At 49.3% G+C, this 19,678-nt stretch overlaps 1 protein-coding gene across 1 annotated transcript; it reads right to left on the bottom strand.

The window, feature by feature from the left end:
- Positions 1-293: 293 nt before the first annotated feature.
- Positions 294-16,676, bottom strand: NAGPA (N-acetylglucosamine-1-phosphodiester alpha-N-acetylglucosaminidase). Its single transcript, XM_010597323.3, is given in 12 exon segments — positions 294-893; positions 896-1,047; positions 2,564-2,627; positions 2,748-2,879; positions 3,185-3,313; positions 6,241-6,288; positions 6,378-6,583; positions 12,592-12,720; positions 13,605-13,713; positions 14,864-15,003; positions 15,986-16,441; positions 16,544-16,676. Coding segments are annotated over 12 exon segments (1,707 nt in total). The 5' UTR covers positions 16,630-16,676; the 3' UTR covers positions 294-837.
- Positions 16,677-19,678: the final 3,002 nt, after the last annotated feature.

Below are 19,678 nucleotides of genomic sequence, written 5' to 3' on the forward strand. Positions count from 1 at the left end.
CAAGATTCAGGTTAAGAAATCTCACCTGTTTAAGACCTCCAAAACTAAAACCAAACCCATTGCCACTGAGTAGATTCTGATGCATGGCAACCCCGTGTTTTAGAATAGAACTGCTCCATAGGGTTTTCTTGGCTGTCATCTTTATGGAAGCAGATTGCCAGGCCTTTCTTCTGCAGGGCTCCTGGGTGGGTTTGAACCACAACCTGTTACCAGCTGAGCACAAACTGCTTGCACCACCCACAGAACCTGTTAAGACCTCAGAGGGCCCCAATGTTCGTGACTCAAAATCCTGATACCACCTGATGGCTCCTTTTATTATAACAATGTATTCAAGTGATAGAAAACTCTCTCAGTGCAAGACAAAATAGGAAGACTGTAAACATGGTGATTCTTCCATCTCCTCTCCCCCCTTCCCTTCTTCTAAGGAGCTTGCTACAACAGGAAGTAGAATTCTAAGTTGGCAGATTCAGTGATGAGGTCAGAAAAGCTGAGATTCGTCACGGGGGCTAGCTGGTATTTGCCACTTGGGCATGATTTGGTTATGGGGAGGTTGGTCGCCTGCGGCCCCTTCTCCAGCAGGCTGGAGACTCTTTGGCACAGGGGCAGGCCCGGAAGGATGGGCCTCGTGGGCAGCAGACACAGGTGGGAAGGAGGCGCAGTCTCTCTGTGGAGCATGGTATTGCTGGGAGTGCGTGTCCTGGAGCAGCACAGGTGTGGGGCTGAGGCACAGGGGCCACTGGGATGTGTCCGTGCCAGTGGCTTTGGAATGTCCCCTGTAGGTACCAGAGCACGTGGACATGAGTCTTCACGACAAACCGTCACGGGCAGCCTGAGGCTTCAGTCCTTGAAGGGGCTGTGGGCATCTCCCAGCTGCTCCTCCTCTGCTGCTGGAGCTCCCCGTTCTCCTCCCGCAGCGGGTGGTAGACATAACCGCCATCCAGGTGCCGGTTCCGCTCTGTCCTTGAGCCTCGGAGCAAGATCACGTTCACCGCCATGCTCATCAGCAGCAGGAACAGCAGGGTCAGTGTGAGGACCAGCCAGGTGGTCCTTTGGCGGGGGGCGGGGGGGGGGTGCAGAAGAGAAACACCCGACAGGGAGGGGCTGGTTAGGCCAACTTGGGGCTGGGGACAGGCCCGAGGGGCTCTTCCCATCCATAACGGGGGTCACAAAGTCAGAGGCCTCCAGAGACCACACAGGTGATGTCAATGAGCAAAAGTGGGTGGGGGGGGACTGCAGCTCACCCTCGACACACATTCAGGGACCAGGGAGTTACTACGTGGATGTAGGCCTGCCACTGTCACACCTTCTGCTATTTCAGGAGACTGTTGTTGAGCTGCTGTCGAGTGGGCCCCTGACTCATGGTGACCCCACATGTTACACAGTAGAACTACTCCACAGGTTTTCTTGGCTGTAATCTTTACGACTCACAGCGACCCCGTTTACATCTGCTTATTCCAGATATTTCATAAAAAATAGGATCAGCTAATATTTGTCCAGCTAATGTTTACTTCACTCAGCATAATGTTGTTTTTTTTTCTTAATGGCCTCACTTGAAATAAGGCCCTGGATGGGCCAGGTTTACTACTGGCTGCTAACCCAAAGGCTGGTGGTTTGAACCCACCCAGCAGCTCCGCGGGAGAAAGGCCTGGCGACTTACTTCTGAAGAACGAATCATGGAAAACCCTATGAAGCACAGTACTACTCTGACACACATGGGGTTGCCGTGCATCAGTCAACTCCACGGCAGCCAGTTCCCTCTGGCGGTTGCTGAGGGGTCCCAGGTCTCAGGGCAGAGGGCCTCAGTCTCTCTCCTGGAAAACTGAAAGCCTGGGGCATAGGACTCAGTAGCCTTGGCTTGAGTGTGGCCCTGAGCCTTCAGGGTCTTGGGCACTTAGTGAAATATGCAGTTCTAGCCTGCTCCTCCCCACTCAGATTTACCAGAGCAGAGCCTCCAGGAGGGACCTAGGGTCTGCATTTGTGAGGTGCTCCCAGGTGACACCTCTAGGCCAATGCCTGGGGGTTTTCATTCACACCTACACCTGGATCCCACCTCCAGGGACTGGGCCACCACAAGAACCGTAAGAATACTGGTTCTCAAAGTGGGTCCCCAACCAGCAGTATCAGCATCACCTGGGACGGTTCAAAATGCAGACTCTTGGACTCCACCCCAGATCTGCTGATACAGAAACTCAGGTAGGGTGAGCCCTCCAGGGCATGAGGTTGGAGAGCCACTGCCTTGTCCCAATGCCCAAACATGGAGGTGCCTCCTGAGAAACCTGAGCTCCTCAGGTCTTAGCGTTCAGAGTCTGTGGCCGGGAAGTGAAGCCCTTGGCCTCTCCTCTCGGCCCCCAGGGGGATAGTGAGCTTGGGCTTCCCATCAGCTCCCAGCCTGCACTGTTTCGCGGCTGCAAGCCTCAGCTGTACCTGTCCCTGTGCTACGTCAGAAAACCATCCCATGGGTACCTGATGCTGCCTCCCAGCCCGGCTCAGTCCCCAGGGCAAGGTGGCCAGCCAGGGGGTCGGGGAGGGACCACTCTGACCGGTCTCCAGGAAGCCAACCTACCCCGTGAAAAATGAGAGTTCTTTTGCCCTCAGGGTGGCCTCGGGTGACACAAAACACTGCTTCACTGGAAAACAGAGAGAGAAGATGAGGGGCCAAAAGGGGGGCGGCCCTTGCTTCCCCAGGTAGGGGGGTGCCCTTGCTGCCCCAGGTCAGCGGTGGGGCTGCATTTGGAGGCGGTTCCTACTTTGGGAGAGGAGGCTGGTCACAGCAGGCGTCCAGCTGAGGCTGCAGTTGCCGGTGTGGGGGTTGCAGGGACACTGATGCTCACACTTGCAGGGGCTCTGGCAGCCAGGCCCATGCCAGCCGAGGGGACACTCTGCAAGAGGACATGGAGGATGATGCTCAGGGCCTCCCTGTGCACGGTCAGACGAGCCCAGGTGTGGCCCCCTGTGCACTGTGGGAGGGATGTATCCCCTGTGCACCATGGGGGATGTGTCCTCTGTGCACTGTGGGGGTGTGTCCCCCCGTGCACTGTGGGACAAGTATGTGTGGAGAAGGTAAGGGCAGCAGGAGATCCCTCCAGGGCAGCTAGATAAGCCCCTTCCAGCTCCCCAGGCCAACCCTGTAGGTTGCCCCTGGGATTCTCCAGGCTTGCTGACCGGTGGCTCCAGCCGGGCTTACCCTGTGCACAGATGTCCCCAGTGAAGCCAGGTGGGCAGGTGCAGGTCCCATGAACTGGGTCACAGGCAGCTCCGTTCTGACACTGGCACTTCTGGGCACAATTCTCCCCGAAGGAACCATTGGTACAAGCTGGGATGGGGAAAGGGGGTCTTTGCAAAATCTGGCCCTGCCCCCTCCTAGGCCAGGGCCCACAGGGTTTCAATGGGATCTCCGCCACCCCAGAGTGGCCTGCAGGCTCCTGTGCTCACCCAACAGAGAGTTACTGGGAATCTTCTAGGCACCAGACCCTATGACACCATGGTCACAGAACATAGGCCCTGCTCCCGCGGAGCCTACAGTATGGGAGAGGAGACACAACAAGCCAGTAAGCTGACAACACAGTGCAAGGGACAATCACTGACAGAACATGGACAGAGCGTGACAGCAGCTGGTGGGGGCTGGGGACACTTAGCTTGGTGAGGGAAGGCTTCCCTGTGGAGGTGATGTTTACGCTGAGTCTTGGAGGAGGCGGAGCTGCTCAGGGAACTGGGGGAACAGCAACTGTGGAAGCCAGAACCAGAGGTGGGAAGAGAAAGGTGGGAAATCGCTTGGCCTGTCTCAAGACCCAAGAACAGGAAGGCCTGCCGGGTGCAGGAACTGGGGCACATGGGCAGAGACAGGCTGGAAAAGCAGGGGGTAGGGGAGGAGCCAGAGCACACAGGGCCTAGCAGGTCACGCCAAGGAGACTGGGGTTTCCATAAGTGCAAAAGAAAGCTGCTGAAGGGTTTTAAGCTGTGGGTGGTTGTAGTGGGTTGAACTTTGTCTCCCCAAAAGATACGTTAAAGTCCTAACCCTGGGTACAGGTTGTCAGGTGCCAGTTGAGTCCATTCTGACTTGTGGTGACCCCATGTGTTACAGAGCAGAACTGCTCCACAGGGTTTTCTTGGCTATGATCTCTATGAGAGCAGATCACCAGGTCTTTTCTCCCACAGATCCACTGGGTGGATTAGAACTGCCGACCTTTCAGTTAGCACCCCAGTGCTTAACTCTTGCACCACCAGAGCTCCTTTGAGCACAGGTCTCAAGATGAGGAGATCATCCTGGATTTAGGGTGGGCCCTAAATCGGTGACTGGCGTCCTGATAAGAGAAAGGATGGGGGAGATTTGATACAGAGACAAACAGGAGACCATGTGAAGACGGAGGCAGAGATTGGAGTGATGCCACCCCAAGCCAAGGAACACTGGTGCCACCAGAGGCTGGAAGAGGTAAGGAAGGATTCTCTCTAGAGCCTTGAGAGGGGTGTGGCCTTGCCAATTGTGACTTCTAGTTCCAAAACTCTGAGAAAATACATTTCTGTTGTTTTAAGCCACCCAAAATCAAAACTAAACCCATTGCCGTGGAGTTGATTCCAAGTAATAGCAACCCTGTAGGAGAGAGTAGAACTACCCCAGAGGGCTTCCAAGGAGTGGCTGGTGGATTTGAACTGCTGACCCTTTGGTTAGCAGCTGAGCTCTTAGCCACTGTGCCACCAAAGCTCCTTAAGACACCTTGTTGTTGTTGTTGTTAGCTGCTGTTGAGTTGGTTCCGACTCAGTGACCGCATGAATAACAGAATAAAACACTGCCCAGCCCCACGCCATTCTCACAATTATTGTTATGCTTGAGCCCACTGTTGCAGCCACTGTGTCAATCCATCTAATTGAGGGTCTTCCTCTTTTTCACTGATCCTTTACCAAGTATGATGTCCTTTTCAAGGACTGATCCCTCCTGACAACATGTCCAAAGTACGTTGAGACGTAGTCTCACTAACCTTGCTTCTAAGGAGCATTCTGGTTGTACTTCTTCCAAGACAGATTTCTTCATTCTTTTGGCAGTCTATGGTATATTCAATATTCTTCCCCAACACCACAATTCAAAGGCATCAATTTTTATCTGGCCTTCCTTATTCATTCTCCAGCTTCTGCACGCATATGAGGCGATTGAAGACATGGCCTAGGTCAGGCGCAGCTTAGTCCTCAAGGTAACATCTTTGCTTTTCAACACTTTAAAGAAGTCTTTTGCAAGCTGATTTGCCCAGTGGAATGAATGCGTTGTTTGATTTCTTGACTGCCATTTCCATAGGTGTTGATTGTGGATCCAAGTAAAATGAAATCCTTGACAACTTCAATCTTTTCTCCGTTTATCATGACGTTACTTATTGGTCCAGTTGTGATGATTTCTGTTCTCTTTATGTTGAGGTATAAACCATACTGAAGGTTGTGATCTTTGATCTTCATCAGTAAGTGCTTCAAATTCTCTTCACTTTCAGCAAGCAAGGTTGTATCACCTGCACAACACAGGTTGTTGATAAGTCTTCCACCAATCCTGATGCCCTATTCTTCTTCATATAGTCCACCTTCGCAGATTATTCTCTCAGTGTACAGACTGGATAAGTATGGCGAAAGGATACAGCCTTGACGCACACCTTTCCTGACTTGAAACCATGCAGTATCCCCTTGTTCTGTTCAAACAACTGCCACTTGATCTATGTACAGGTTCCTCATGAGCACAATTAAGTGTTTTGAATTCCTATCCTTTGCAATGTTATCCATAATTTTTTATGATCCACATAGTCAAATGCCTTTGCATAGTCAATAAAACACAGGCGAACATCCTTCTGGTATTCCCTGCTTTCAGCTAGGATCCACCTGACATCTGCAATGATATCACTGGTTCCACGTCCTCTTCTGAATCTGGCTTGAATTTCTGGCAGCTCCCTGTCTACATACTGCTGCAGCCACTTTTGAATGATCTTTCACCAAAATTTTACTTGTGTGATATTAATGATATTGTTTGATAATTTCCTCATTCAGTGGGATCACCTGGTTGGTGGTAATCTGCTCAGGCAACCCCAGGACACTAACACAGTGATTGACATGTGAGGTGGGAGTGAGAAACAGGGGAACACATACTTCCAGCCAAAGGCATGGGTGCTGCCCCCGCCTCCCCCACTCCCGAGGGGAGTAAAGGCAGCTGAGAAGCTTGAAGCAGCCCCAACACCTGGCCCCCCGCCCCCGTATCTGGGACCAGCCTCTTACCTTCACTGCAGTCAGGCCCGGTCCATCCGGCTTTGCAGCAGCAGCCGGCTGCCAAGGCAAGATCAAGAGGAGGTGAGGGCCGGCGCGGGGCTGGGGCAGCAAGGGCCAGGAGCCGTCTCCCTTGAGCCCCTACTCACTCTCAGTGCAAAGCCCATGCCCACTGCAGTTGGAGGGGCCGCAGTCCAGCTCGTTGCAGGCCGTACCCCGCCAGAAGCGCCCCAAGCACTGGCAGCTCCCTTGCACGCAGATCCCATGGCCGCTGCAGTTGGGAGGCTGGCAGCGCGGCTCATGCACACACACCACGGTGGACACGTGCCGGGGACAGCGCCACATACTCTCCTGGCTGCAAGGGAACGGTTCTATGTGAGGAGAGGCTGCAGTGCTGGCCACTCCTCCTACAGCCCATGGGGTATGGTCCCTTCCTGCCTCCCTCTCATTCTCACTTCTCTGGCCTTTCATGGGTTCCTGAGTCCCCGGTGGGGCACATTACTAATGTATTTGGCTGCTAACTGAAAAGTTGGAGGTGCAAATCCACCCAGAGGCACCTCAGAAGAAAGGCCTGGTGATCGACTTCCAAGAAATCTGCCATTGAAAACCCTATGGAGCAACCTGAAGAATGAAATCAATGTCCAGTGTCACTGAATTGTACGTGTAGAAATTGTTGAATTGGTGTATGTTATGCTGTGTATATTTTCAACAGCAACAAAAGAGAAAACCTTATGGAAACAGTTCTACCCTGTCATGGACTAAACTGTGTCCTCCCAAAATATGTGTCTACTTGGCTAGGCCATAATTCCCAGCATTGTGTGGTTGTCCTCCATTTTCTGATATGATGTAATTATCCTCCATCTTGCAATGTGTTGTAAATCCTTACCTCTGTATGTTAATAAGCCGGCAGAATCAGTGTGGGGTGTATCCTGAGTCACAGTCTTATAAGAGATTGTGACTCAACCTACATCCTTATTCAAGCCGCACCCTTGCTTGAGTCACACCTTTTATCTTATGAGAGATAAAAGAAGAGCGGGGACCATCGTCTATGGAGAACATCCAGCTCAACTGGCATAACATAGTTTATAAAGAAAATGTTCTACATTTTACTTTGATGAATACTGTCTGGGGTCTTAAAAGCCTGTGAGCAGCCATCTAAGATACTCCACTGGTTTCACCCCTTTGGGAGCAAGAGAGAATGAAGAAAACTAAAGATATAAGGGAAAGCTTAGTACCAAGGACTAATGGACCACAACTACCACAGCCTTCACCTGACTGAGTCCAGTACAACGAGATGGTGCCTGGCTACCACCACTGACTGCTCTGACAGGGATCACAACACAGGGATCTGGACAGAGCTGCAGAAAAATGTAAAACAAAATTCTAATTCACAAAACAAACGATCAGACTTACTGGCTTGACAGAGACTGAAGCAACCCTGAGACACCCTTTTAGCTCAGTAATGAAGTCACTCTCAAGGTCCACCCTTTGGGCAAAGACTGGACAGGCCCATAAGACAAAACAGACTAGAGGGGCACACCAGCCCAGGGGCAAGGACTAGAAGGCAGGAGGGAACAGAAAGCTGGTAATAGGGAACCCAAGGTCAAGAAGGGAGAGTGTTGACAAGACGTGGGGTTGTAAAACAATATCATAAAACAATATGTATACTAACTGTTTAATGGGAAGCTAGTCTGTTCTGTAAACCTTCATCTAAACAAACAAACAAAGGCATAAAAGCAGCAGCTAGCAGAGAGAAGTGGGACTTCACGACCACCAAGAGAGAAGAGTCGGGAGTGGACTGCGTCCTTTGGACCTGGGGTCCCGGCACTGAGAACCTACTAGACCCAGGGGAAGACTGATGCGAAGACACATGGAGATCTCCAAGGAATGTTGGACCCACAGATGTTGAAAGGAGACAAGGACCTCCCCCCAGAACTGAAAGAGCGAGAAAACCTTCCCCTGGAGCTGGCACCCTGAATTTGGACACTCTAGCCTCCTAAATTGTGAGAGAATAAATTTCTGTTTGTTAAAACCATCCACTTGTGGTATTTCTGTTATAGCAGCACTAGATAACTAAGAGAGAATTGGGTATTGGGAGTGCGGTGGTACTCTAAACCAATACCTAAATTGTGGAAGGGGGTAATGGGTAGAAGCTGGAAGAGTTTTAAGGTACCTAACAGTAAAAGACTAGATTGCCTTGAAGAGACTGATGGTGGAATTACAGATGCCAAAGGCAAGTCTGGTGAGGGCTCAGAAGGAAGTGAAGAGAGCTGCAGAGAAAGTCTCTATCATCTTAGAAAATGCATATGATGGCTAGAAAGGTGGACGTTCAATGCTCTTGTGGTGAGGCCTTGAAAGAAAACGGTAAACGTGTGATTGGACAGTGGAGGAAGGCTGATGCTCTCTATGCAGTGGCAAAGAACTTGTCTGAGTTATGTTCAGATATTTGGTGAAGGTAGAACTTCTAAGTGATGAACCTGGATATCTGGCTATTGAGATTTCTAAGCCAGATCTTACAGGAGCCACATGGTTTCTCCTTGCTGCTTACAGTAAAATGCAAGAGGAAAGAGATGGACTTAAACATGAAGTGTGCACAGAAAACCCTAAGGAATCCTCCAGAAAACTGCTGAAACTAATAGAAGAGTTCAGCAGAGTATCAGGATACAAGATAAACATACAAAAATCTGTTGGATTCCTCTACACCAACAAAAAGAACATCGAAGAGGAAATCACCAAATCAATGCCATTTACAGTAGCCCCCAAGAAGATAAAATACTTAGGAATAAATCTTACCAGAAATGGAAAAGACTTACACAAAGAAAACTACAGTACACTTCTGCAAGAAACCAAAGGAGGCTTACGTAAGTAGAAGAACATACCTTGCTCATGGATAGGAAGACTTAACATTATAACAATGTTTATTCTACCAAAACTGATCTACACATTTAATGCAATTCCGATCCAAATCCCAATGACATTCTTCAATGTGATGGAGAAACAAATCACCAATTTCATATGAAAGGGAAAGAGGCCCCGGATACTTAAGGCATTACTGAAAAAGAAGAACAAAGTAGGAGGCCTTACTTTACCTGATTTTAGAACCTATTATACCGCCACAGTAATCAAAACAGCCTGGTACTGGTACAACAGATACATGGACCAATGGAACAGAATTGAGAATCCAGACGTAAATCCATCCACATATGAGCGGCTGATATTTGACAAAGGCCCCAAAATAGTTAAATGGGGAAAAGACAGTCTTTTTAACAAATGGTGCTGGCATAACTGGATATCCATCTGCAAAAAAATGAAACAAGACCCATACCTCACTCCATGCACAAAAACTAACTCAAAATGGATCAAAGACCTAGATATAAAATCTAAAACGATAAAGATCATGGAAGAAAAAATAGGGACAACATTAGGAGCCCTAATACATGGCATGAACAGTATACAAAACATTATAAAGAACGTAGAAGAAAAATTAGATAACTGGGAGCTCCTAAAAATCAAAACACTTATGCTCATCCAAAGACTTCACCAAAAGAGTAAAAAGACTACCTACAGACTGGGAAAAAGTTTTTAGCTATGACATTTCTGATCAGCACCTGATCTCTAAAATCTACATGATAACTGCAAAAACTCAACTGCAAAAAGACAAATAACCCAATTAAAAAATGGGAAAAAGAGATGAATAGACACTTCACTAAAGAAGACATTCAGGTAGCTAACAGTTATATGAGGAAATGTTCACGATCATTAGCCATTAGAAAAATGCAGATCAAAACTACAATGAGATTTCATCTCACTCCAACAAGGCTGGCATTAATCCAAAAAACACAAAATAATAAATGTTGGAGAGGCTGGAACACTTACACACTGCTGGTGTGAATGTCAAATGGTACAACCACTTTGGAAATCGATTTGGTGCTTCCTTAAAAAGTTAGAAATAGAGCTACCATACGATCCAGCAATCCCACTCCTTGCAATATATCCTAGAGAAATAAGAGCCTTTACACGAACAGATATAGGCACACCCATGTTTAATGCAGCACTGTTTACAATAGCAAAAACATGGAAGCAACCAAGGTGCCCATCAATGGATGAATGGACAAATAAATTATGGTATATTCACACAATGGAATACTATGCATCGATAAAGAACAGTAAGGAATCTGTGAAACATTTCATAACATGGAGGAACCCGGAAGGCATTATGCTGAGTGAAATTAGTCAGTTGCAAAAGGACAAATACTGTATAAGACCACTATTATAAGAACTTGAGAAATAGTTTAAACTGAAAAGAAAACATTCTTTTGTGGTTACGAGAGGGGGGAGGGAGGGAGGGTGGGCGAGGGGTATTCACTAATTAGATAGTAGATAAGAACTATTTTAGGTGAAGGGAAAGACAGCACACAATACAGGGGAGATCAGCACAATTGGACTAAACCAAAAGCAAAGAAGTTTCCTGAATAAACTGAATGCTTTGAAGGCCAGCGTAGCAGGGGCAGGAGTCTGGGGACCATGGTTTGAGGGGACATCTAAGTCAACTGGCATAATAAAACCTATTAAGAAAACATTCTGCATCCCACTTTGAAGAGTGGCATCTGGGGTCTTAAATGCTAGCAAGAGTCATCTAAGATGCATCAATTGGTCTCAACCCACCTGGATCAAAGGAGAATGAAGAACACCAAGGACACAAGGTGATTACGAGCCCAAGAGACAGAAAGGGCCACATGAACCAGCGACTACATCATCCTGAGACCAGAAGAACTAGATGGTGCCCGGCTACAACCGATGACTGCCCTGACAGGGAACACAACAGAGAACCCCTGAGGGAGCAGGAGAGCAGTGGGATGCAGACCCCAAATTCTCCTAAGACCAGACTTAATGGTCTGACTGAGACTGGAAGGACCCCGGTGGTCATGGCTCCCAGACCTTCTGTTGCCCCAGGACAGGAACCATTCCTGAAGCCAACTCTTCAGACATGGACTGGACAATGGGTTGGAGAGGGATGCTGGTGAGGAGTGAGCTTCCTGCATCAGATGGAGACTTGAGACTAGGTTGGCATCTCCTGCCGGGAGGTGAGATGAGAGGGTGGAGGGGGTTAGAAGCCAGTGAAAAGGACATGAAAAGAGAGAGTGGAGGGAGAGAGCAGGCTGTCTCATTAGGGGGAGAGTAATTGGGAGTGTGTAGCAAGGTGTATATGGGTTTTTGTGTGAGAGACTGACTTGATTTGTGGACTTTCACTTGAAGCACAATAAAAATTATTAAAAAAAAAATGAACAGTGCAGAATGAAAACAGAACTTAAAGATTAAAAAAATTCTGTTGTACAAACTAAGGACACGTGTCCTAGAATGTTCACCAAGGACGTGGCTATACAACCTTTTGTTAAAGAGATTAAGCTTGTGATAGATTTAACCAGCTACCACAGCAGAACACCCATCATCTTGGACTGAAGGGGACAGAGAAAGAACTGTGAGTGAATAAACTTCTGCTTGTTAAAGCATCCACGTGTGGTATTTCTGTTACAGCAGCACTAGGTGACTAAGATATACTCTGACACATATGGGATCACCATGAGTTGGAGCTGATTTGACAGCAACTGTTTTTTTTTGTGTACATTTGCCACAATTCCTCCTACCACAGGGCCTTTACACATGCTGTCCCTGCTGCCTAGAAGGCCATCCTCATCCCTGCCTAGCCACCTCCTCATCCTTCATCATCCTCACAGAGGTCTTTCCTGACCAATCAACCTTACTTTGTAGGCTTGGGTTGTTAGCTTTGTTGTTAGCTGCTGTCCAGTTGGCTCCAACTCATAGCAACCCTACGCACAATGGAATGAAACACTGCCTAGTCCTGTGCCATCCCCATGACTGGCTGTGGATCAGCCTGCTGTGATACATAGGCTTTTCACTGGCTGGTTTTCACAGAGCAGATCACCAGGCCTTTCTTCCTAGTACATCTTATTCCAGAAGACTGCTGAAACCTGTCTGGCACTATAGCAACATGCAAGCCTCCACTGACAGTTGGTGGCTGCACATGAGGTACACTGGCTGGCAATCAAACCCAAGTCTTCTGCATGGAAGGCAAAAATTCCTCCACTGAACCACCAACACCCTCTTTGTGGTACCCGGATATTAACACACTCCACGGAATCCCTCACACTTGCTGTAAGCAGTGGGACAGTGATCGTGGCTTGTTCTGCTCACTCCAGAATCCCCAGAGCCTTGATACAGTAGGTACTCAGTATTTGCTGGATGAGACAGTCGGGGCAGGGAATCACCATTAGGGGCTGTGAAGCCTGGGGTTTGGGCAGGCCTAGGCTGGACCCTCATGAAAGGGGGCCCTGGTGGGCTTACCAGTGATCAGACGGGTAACTGGCCAAAGTCCCATTGAGCACAAACGTGGCAGAGCCGCCTCCGTCCAGGTTGATGGCGTTGACGATCCCCTGCTGCAGCAGGAATTCTGCCGCCTCCCACAGGTTGATTCTGCGGCAAACACAGCACTGCTGACCGCTGTGGTCACCACTGCATCTGGTTTTCATAGGTCTGACTTTCAACACTGGACAGCATCACACCCACTATGGGAAGGAGATTTCTAAAGTGGCCCCAAAGATGTCCCACTCCGGCCCCTGGAGGCTGTGAATGTGATGGCACAGCTGACCTGAGTGGAGAGAGACTGTCTTGGAGCATCTGAATGGACCCAACAGAACCTATATTATCTAGAATCAGCCCCTAAAAAGTGAGACTTTTCCATGGCCAGCGGCAATAGGAACAAAGACTTCAGTCCAAAACCACAAGAAACTGAATTCTGCCAACTACCTGAATGAGCTTAGAAGTGGATTCTTTTCCAGAACTTTCAGACACGGCCTGCCTGGCCAACTCTTGGATTTTTGTCTACGGGTTGGAGACAGAAGCTGATTATCCCACCTGGATGTCTGACCCAGAGAACTGGGATTTAAAAAACGGATGCTGCTTTAATACCCATTTGTTACGTAGCAATAGCAAAAGGATAAGCTCACTTTATGGAGGAAAAAACTGTAGCTCAGAGAGGTTGAGTTGAGTTTTGTCAACGGCCACAGAGCTATCAAGTGGCCAAGCTGGGGCTGTAACCAAGGTCTCCTCCCTCCCATTACCCCAACTGAGGGGCAGGTGGGATGAGGCCTTGAGTTGGGGAGATTGTGAGGGGAAGTGTGTGGAAGATGATGAATCCTTGGAAGTGTGACAGACCTAGGGACCTTCTTCCCTGGGAAGGTGGGGAACCAGAGAGCCAGGGGGGGCGGGTGAGTGGAGAGGTATCACAGGAAGCTGTTGGTGGAGCTGAGGATGCACAAAACCCACCTCAGCCGAGGCCTGGCAGCACCAGCACTCACCCCCGCTGCTCCGTCTGCCCATCTGCATGGAAGAGCACCACCTGCCCCTTCTGGTCATGGCCCACCGCTGTCCTGGCCGATAACACATTTACAAATTTGCTGAAGGAACCTGAAGGAGAAGCACCCTGGCTGACACCTGGCCCTTTGGGTGATCCCATGCTGCCCACTCTGTCAATTCATCTACCACTCTCCACCTCCTGGTCCACGCCACCACCACCTCTCGCTGGATGCTGCAACAGCCTCCTCAGTGGCCTCCTGCTCCCTCTGCCCCATCCCCGTCCAGGCTGGGCAGTGTAGCCAGACTCTCCTGGTGAAAATCCTCTGATGTTTCACTGCTCTTAGAGAAGAGGCCAACGTCCTTCCCCAGGCTTCCAAGGCCGGCACAGCCTATTTCCCCTACCCACATCCCCGCTCACCACCTGCACCGCTTTCTGCCTTAGGGCTTCTGCATATTTGGGCTGATGGAACGCCACTCTCCAGGCTTTCTGTGCTTCATTCTTGCCACAGTCACCTCCTTCGTGAGGCCTCCTCTGACTGCCTAGTCTAATCTAGCCTGTTCTCTATCCTAGTATTCCCCATCCCAGTGATTCTCAAACTCAAGCGTCCATCAGAATCACCCAGGGAGTTTATTAAAACGCAGACTCTTAGGTCTTGCCCCCAAGGGTTCCGATTCAGGAGGTCTGAGGTGTGGCCTGAGGCTCTGCACTCCTAACAAGCTCCTGGATGATGCTGGTCTGAGCATTTCTTTATTCCCATACCCCTGGCTCCCTGCTACCCTCTCTCCTCTTAACCCACTTAGCAGCTGCACAAAGGGATACCTTACTTTTCTGTCTTAGCAATTACCATTTCCTTTTAGTATATTATAAAACAAACTACCAAAGGGCAGGGGGGGAACCCCAAACCCATTGCCATCGAGTCGATTCTCACTCATAGCAACCTTACAGGACAGAGTAGAACTGCCCCTTAGGGTTTCCAAGGAGTGGCTGGTGGATTCGAACTGCCGACCTTTTGGTTAGCAGCCTGAGCTCTTCATGTATAAATTATACATCCATTCATCCCTTCTTATACATTCCCTGAGAGCAGGAACCTCATCTGTCTTAACCTCCAGTTCCTAGAACAGTGCTAGGCACAAAGAAGCTGCACTAGAAGTACTTGTTGGAAGACTTCCCAAGAGTCGCTTCCCCCATCAGCCCACTGTTCCTGGTTCTCCAAAGGGCTGCTGCCAATTGTCCCCTGCACCCCATGCCCCCCAAACACACCTGTCTCCTGTGTCTCATCACATTCGGTGGCCAGGCTCTCATTGATATAGATGCTTCCATTGCGAATCAGCCACACGACCCCGCTCAGCAGCTGCACAAATGGATTCTCAGTGTCCAGTACCTCCTCCTCAGACAGGTACCTGGACATGGGAAAGGCCTGAGGCTTACTCACCAACAGGGCAAGCTGTGGCTCATGGGGCTCCCTTCCCCTGCCCCCCAGCTTGGCTCCTTGATTCTTCCTGGTGCCCCAGGGACCTACCTGGTCAGAGCTAAGCGACAGAACTGAAGTCAGGCACAAGGGCCTCGCGATTACCTCCCCCCCCCAATACACACACACCTTTGTAAACATTCAAGCATTTCCCAGTCAACAATTCGTCTAATCCAAAGAATCACCCAACACATATCAAATCCATCCACTGCCCTCAATCTTCCTGGCTGTCACCCTGGCCAAAGTACCACCTGATCCCTATAATAGATTGTTAATTGGTCTCCTTGCTTCTATTCCAGCCTCCTCCAATGCATTTCCACCCAGGGTTAGAGAAAGCTTTTAAATAATCAAAGCCAGTCACCTGACACTCTGTCCTTCTTTGGGTTCCTCAAGCACACCAAGGCCCCCTGAATCCCTGGGCCTTTGCACTTGCTGTTCCCTCATACTGGTATGAGCATAGCAGTGGAGCTCCCTTCCTCCCTCCCTCCAGTTCTGACCCTGGCTGACAGGTGAGTAATCTTCAGGTCTCCATTCAAAGATCACCTTTTCAGAGAGACCTTTCCTGTTCACTATCCCTCAAATCAACACTCTGCTTGGCGGCACTTAAACAATCCGAATTTACCTCAGTTTATTTACCTGGCTCTTGTTTATTTTTCTTAGTAATGGGAGAGTTTAGTTAAGGTAAAGATCTGGGTGTTGGTCACTACCACACCCCCAGTTTCCAGCACACCTGGCACAAAGCGGTGCGCAGGGATACTGGTTGATGAATAACCCCTGCAAAGAAGGTATTACTACATCCATTTGCAGATAAGGGAACAGAGGTTTGGGTAGGTGACTTGAACATAGTGTTGTGGCTACAACCCAAATCTCTGGTCCTCTGTCCCCGAAAGCCCCGAGGCTCCCTGCCTCCTTACCCTGTGACCAGAGTTCCGTCGCGGCGGATTCCGAACTGCGCGTTCTGCAGCCCCCTGGAGCTGCTCACCCGTCGGCCGTCGCTCACCACATTTCCCAGGCACTCGCCCGTGTCCATGCGGAAGAAGCCACCGTTCTGGGCAACGCGGCAGCCCACGGTCCGCGCCGTCTCCTCCACGGTGGCGCGGCGTCTAGACGCGCAGCCACCGGGACCGCCGGGCTCTAGCACGGAGAAGGTACGCAGGGGCGCGGCGGCCCGGGTCACGTGGCCGCCCACAGCGCGCCCAGAGAAGTGCGAGAAGAAGTAGCGCACGGTTGGGCTGACGGCTCCGGGGGGCGCGGGGGCGGGCGGCCAGCTCTCATGCTCGCGGCGGCCGGTGTGCACCAGCGTGCAGTCCCGGGCGGCGCGCACTCGGGTACGGGTGTAGGGCAGCAGCAAGTCGTCGTCGCGGGAGACCCTGCAGTGACCAGGTGACGGGGAGGCTGTGAGCTCAGAGGGCCGCGCCCCGGGCAGGGACGGCCCCCGAGCCAGGCTTCCCGCCCCCGGGAGCGGCACTCACCCCGAGCCGAGGCTACCGGTCGCCTCGCGGAGGGAGCCGAGCAGCGCGAGGAAGAAGAGATGCCAGCGACCCATGGAGGCAGCCATGTTGGGCTCGGGCCTCCCGTCACGTGGGCTCACCACACATGACACGAGACCTTCTGGCGGCAGCTCTCCGCTCAGACTAAATTGCTTTGTTTGCCTTCCGGCTTCTGTAAAATGCCCTCAACTGTACTGTGGGTTTTGCCGGGGCAGGGGAGGGGAGGGAAGAGGATAGGAGAGCATAATTTTTTGGGTTCGAATCCCTCAGGCGCTCCTTGGAAGCCCTATGGGTCAGTTCTACTCTAAGTCAGACGGCAATTTTTTTTTTTTTTTTTTTAACAATAGCAACGTTTCGCATCAGGATTCTCTTTTCTAGAAAGTACTTACGAGCTCGTTTCTCCTATAGTCCTCCCCCGCCCTGGTTTGACAATTTAAGCCTTTTAAAATGAGTCCGTGTCAGGCTCCAGGGACTAATCCATCCTAAATTCAGGAAGGACGGAGGTGGGGCATAACTTCGTCTTAATCCTTTCATGTGCGGCCTCTCAGTAAATTTTTGTTTGCAAGGCAATGTGAAAGAAACCTTTGAAGCACATGGAGTGCCACGTGGGTATTAAATTCTGGCCCCTGGCCCTTGGCCCCCTCGGAGAAACAAAAACAAATCAAACCTGTCAGGGAAATCCAGGAGCTGACAGTTCAAAAGCGACTGTGGGAAAACATTCGGGGGACAGCAACAAAGAGGATTAGATAAAAGGACAGAAGAAAGGTTTAGAAGAATACCTTCTCTGAGTTATTCAGCTAGGCGTGGGAGGAATGAGGGGCATTTTCATTCTGGTGCTCAAAAATGACTATATTGTTACCAGAGAATCAGCAACAGCGGTTTTGCACCTTGAGGCAAGGCAGAGGAAATCTATCACTGAAGTTCCTTAAGGCTGGAACTATTACCTAAGGCCTTGGTGGAATTACGTTGGTGGGGCAGTACAAAGAAAACACCGTTCCCAGGGTGGGATTGTAGTGATGAAAAAAGGTTAAAACCCAGGGCTGAAACTGGACCAGGGTGGAGGAAATCAAATCAGCTAGAGAAATTTCAGGGACTTGACAATCTTGGACTCTCCCTGAGTTGAGTACTAATAATAATTATAATAAAAATGACAATTATGATTAAAAAAAACCCACACACACGCATTCTAGGAGCTCTGGTGGTGCAACAGTTAAGCGCTTGACGACTAACCAAAAGGTTGGCGGTTCAAACCCATCCGGGGGCTCTGTGGGAGAAAGACCTGGAGATCTGTTCCCATAAAGATTAAAAAAAAAAAAATCTATTGTTGAGTCAATTCCGACTCATAGTGACCCTATAGGACACAGTAGAACTGCCCCATAGGGTTTCCAAGGACTGGCTGGTGGATTTGAATTGCTGACCTTTTGGTTAGCAGCCCAGCTCTTAACCACTGCACCTACAGGGTCCCCCATAGATAGGGTTTTCTAGGCTGTAATCTTTCTTTACATGAAGATTACAGCCTAGAAAACCTGTGCCAATTCTGCTCTGTAACATAGGGTCACTATGAGTTGGAACCTACTTGACGGCACCCAACAACCACCACCACCACCCTCCAAACTACAGGAGAAAAAAAATGAAGTTAAAAAGAAAACGCATTCTTTCATACTGGGACTAGATCTCATGTGGACCTTTCAGGAAGCAACAGAATGGTGAACTTAAGGATACCTCTAGCCCAAGAGCTGGACTATTAGCTGGTTTTTCTACCTCGGAGTCTAATTTTGATGCCTTTCTGTGCATAGACCATGATAGCATCACAATCAGCACCTAAATCTGGAATATGGCTCCAGAAGGTACTTTCTCAAATACTAAACTAGTGTCAGAGGTCCAAGTAACACATTTAGATACCTCCTCCTGAGTCAGAACACAAGGGAAGACCTGGATAAGCTCCACTGTGTATGACACCATCACCATTATGGCAAGAGGCAGCACTTAACTAGCACTTACTAGGTTACAGGTACTGTTCTCAGTACGTCACAAAGATAACTCTCAGCAGTAGAAGTAATGTTGACGTTGTTGTTAGTTGGAGCCTTGGTGGCACAATGGTTTAAGTGCTTGGCTGCTAACCAGAAGGTCAGTGGTTCAAACCCACCAGCTGCTCCAAAGGAGAAAGGTGTGACGGTTTGCTTCTATAAAGATTTACAGCCTTGGAAACCCTTTGGGGCAGTTCTACCCGGTCCTGTAAGGCTGCTATGAGTCGAATTTGACTCAGTGGCAACAGGGTTTATTTTGTTTTTTGTTAGTTGCTGTAGGTTTGATTTCAACTCATGGCACCCCCATATGTGTCAGAGTAGAACTGCTCTGTAAGGTTTCCAAGGCTCTGACCTTTTCAGAAGCAGATCACCAGACCTGTCTTTCAAGGTGCCTGTAGGTGGGTTTGAACCACCAACCTTTCTGCTAGTAATCAAGCATTTAACTGTTTGTGCCACCCAGGGACTCCTAATATTGAAGTAGGTGCTATTATTATCCCCATTTCACTGATGAGAAAATTGAGGCACAAAGAAGTAAATGACTTTGCCCAAGGACATGGAGCTAATAAGTGGGGGAGCTGGGATTTAAATTCATGCAGCCTGGGCACAGAACCCACCCTGTTAACCACTAGGCTACACTGCCACTTGTAAAATGATGATTGTGATGTGATATGATGTAATGATTCTGAAGAGTTCTCCGTACAGGGTCTAAAATTTAGTATGGGCCACCTTCTGTGATAACATCTGTAGTTCTAGCTCATGACTTAAACTGTTATTTTCAGAGACCTCTGATCCTTTCACTCAGCAAGGTCCAATAGTTGACATTCAAACAAATAGGCTTTATGACTACAGTTTATGAGTCTTTTGGAGCCCCTGGGTAGTGCAAATGGTTAACATGTTTGGCTGCTAAACAAAAGGTTGAAGGTTTGAGTCTACACAGAAGTGCTTCAGAAGGAAGGCCTGCTGATCTATATGTGAAAAATCAGCCACCAAAAACCCCATGTAGCACAGTTCTACTCTGACACACACATGGAATCACCATGAGTCAGAACTGACTTCATGGCAACTGGTTAACTGGTGGAATTTGTGTTAA

Source organism: Loxodonta africana, chromosome 12 (assembly GCF_030014295.1).
Source record: "Loxodonta africana isolate mLoxAfr1 chromosome 12, mLoxAfr1.hap2, whole genome shotgun sequence".
NCBI lineage: Eukaryota > Metazoa > Chordata > Mammalia > Proboscidea > Elephantidae > Loxodonta > Loxodonta africana.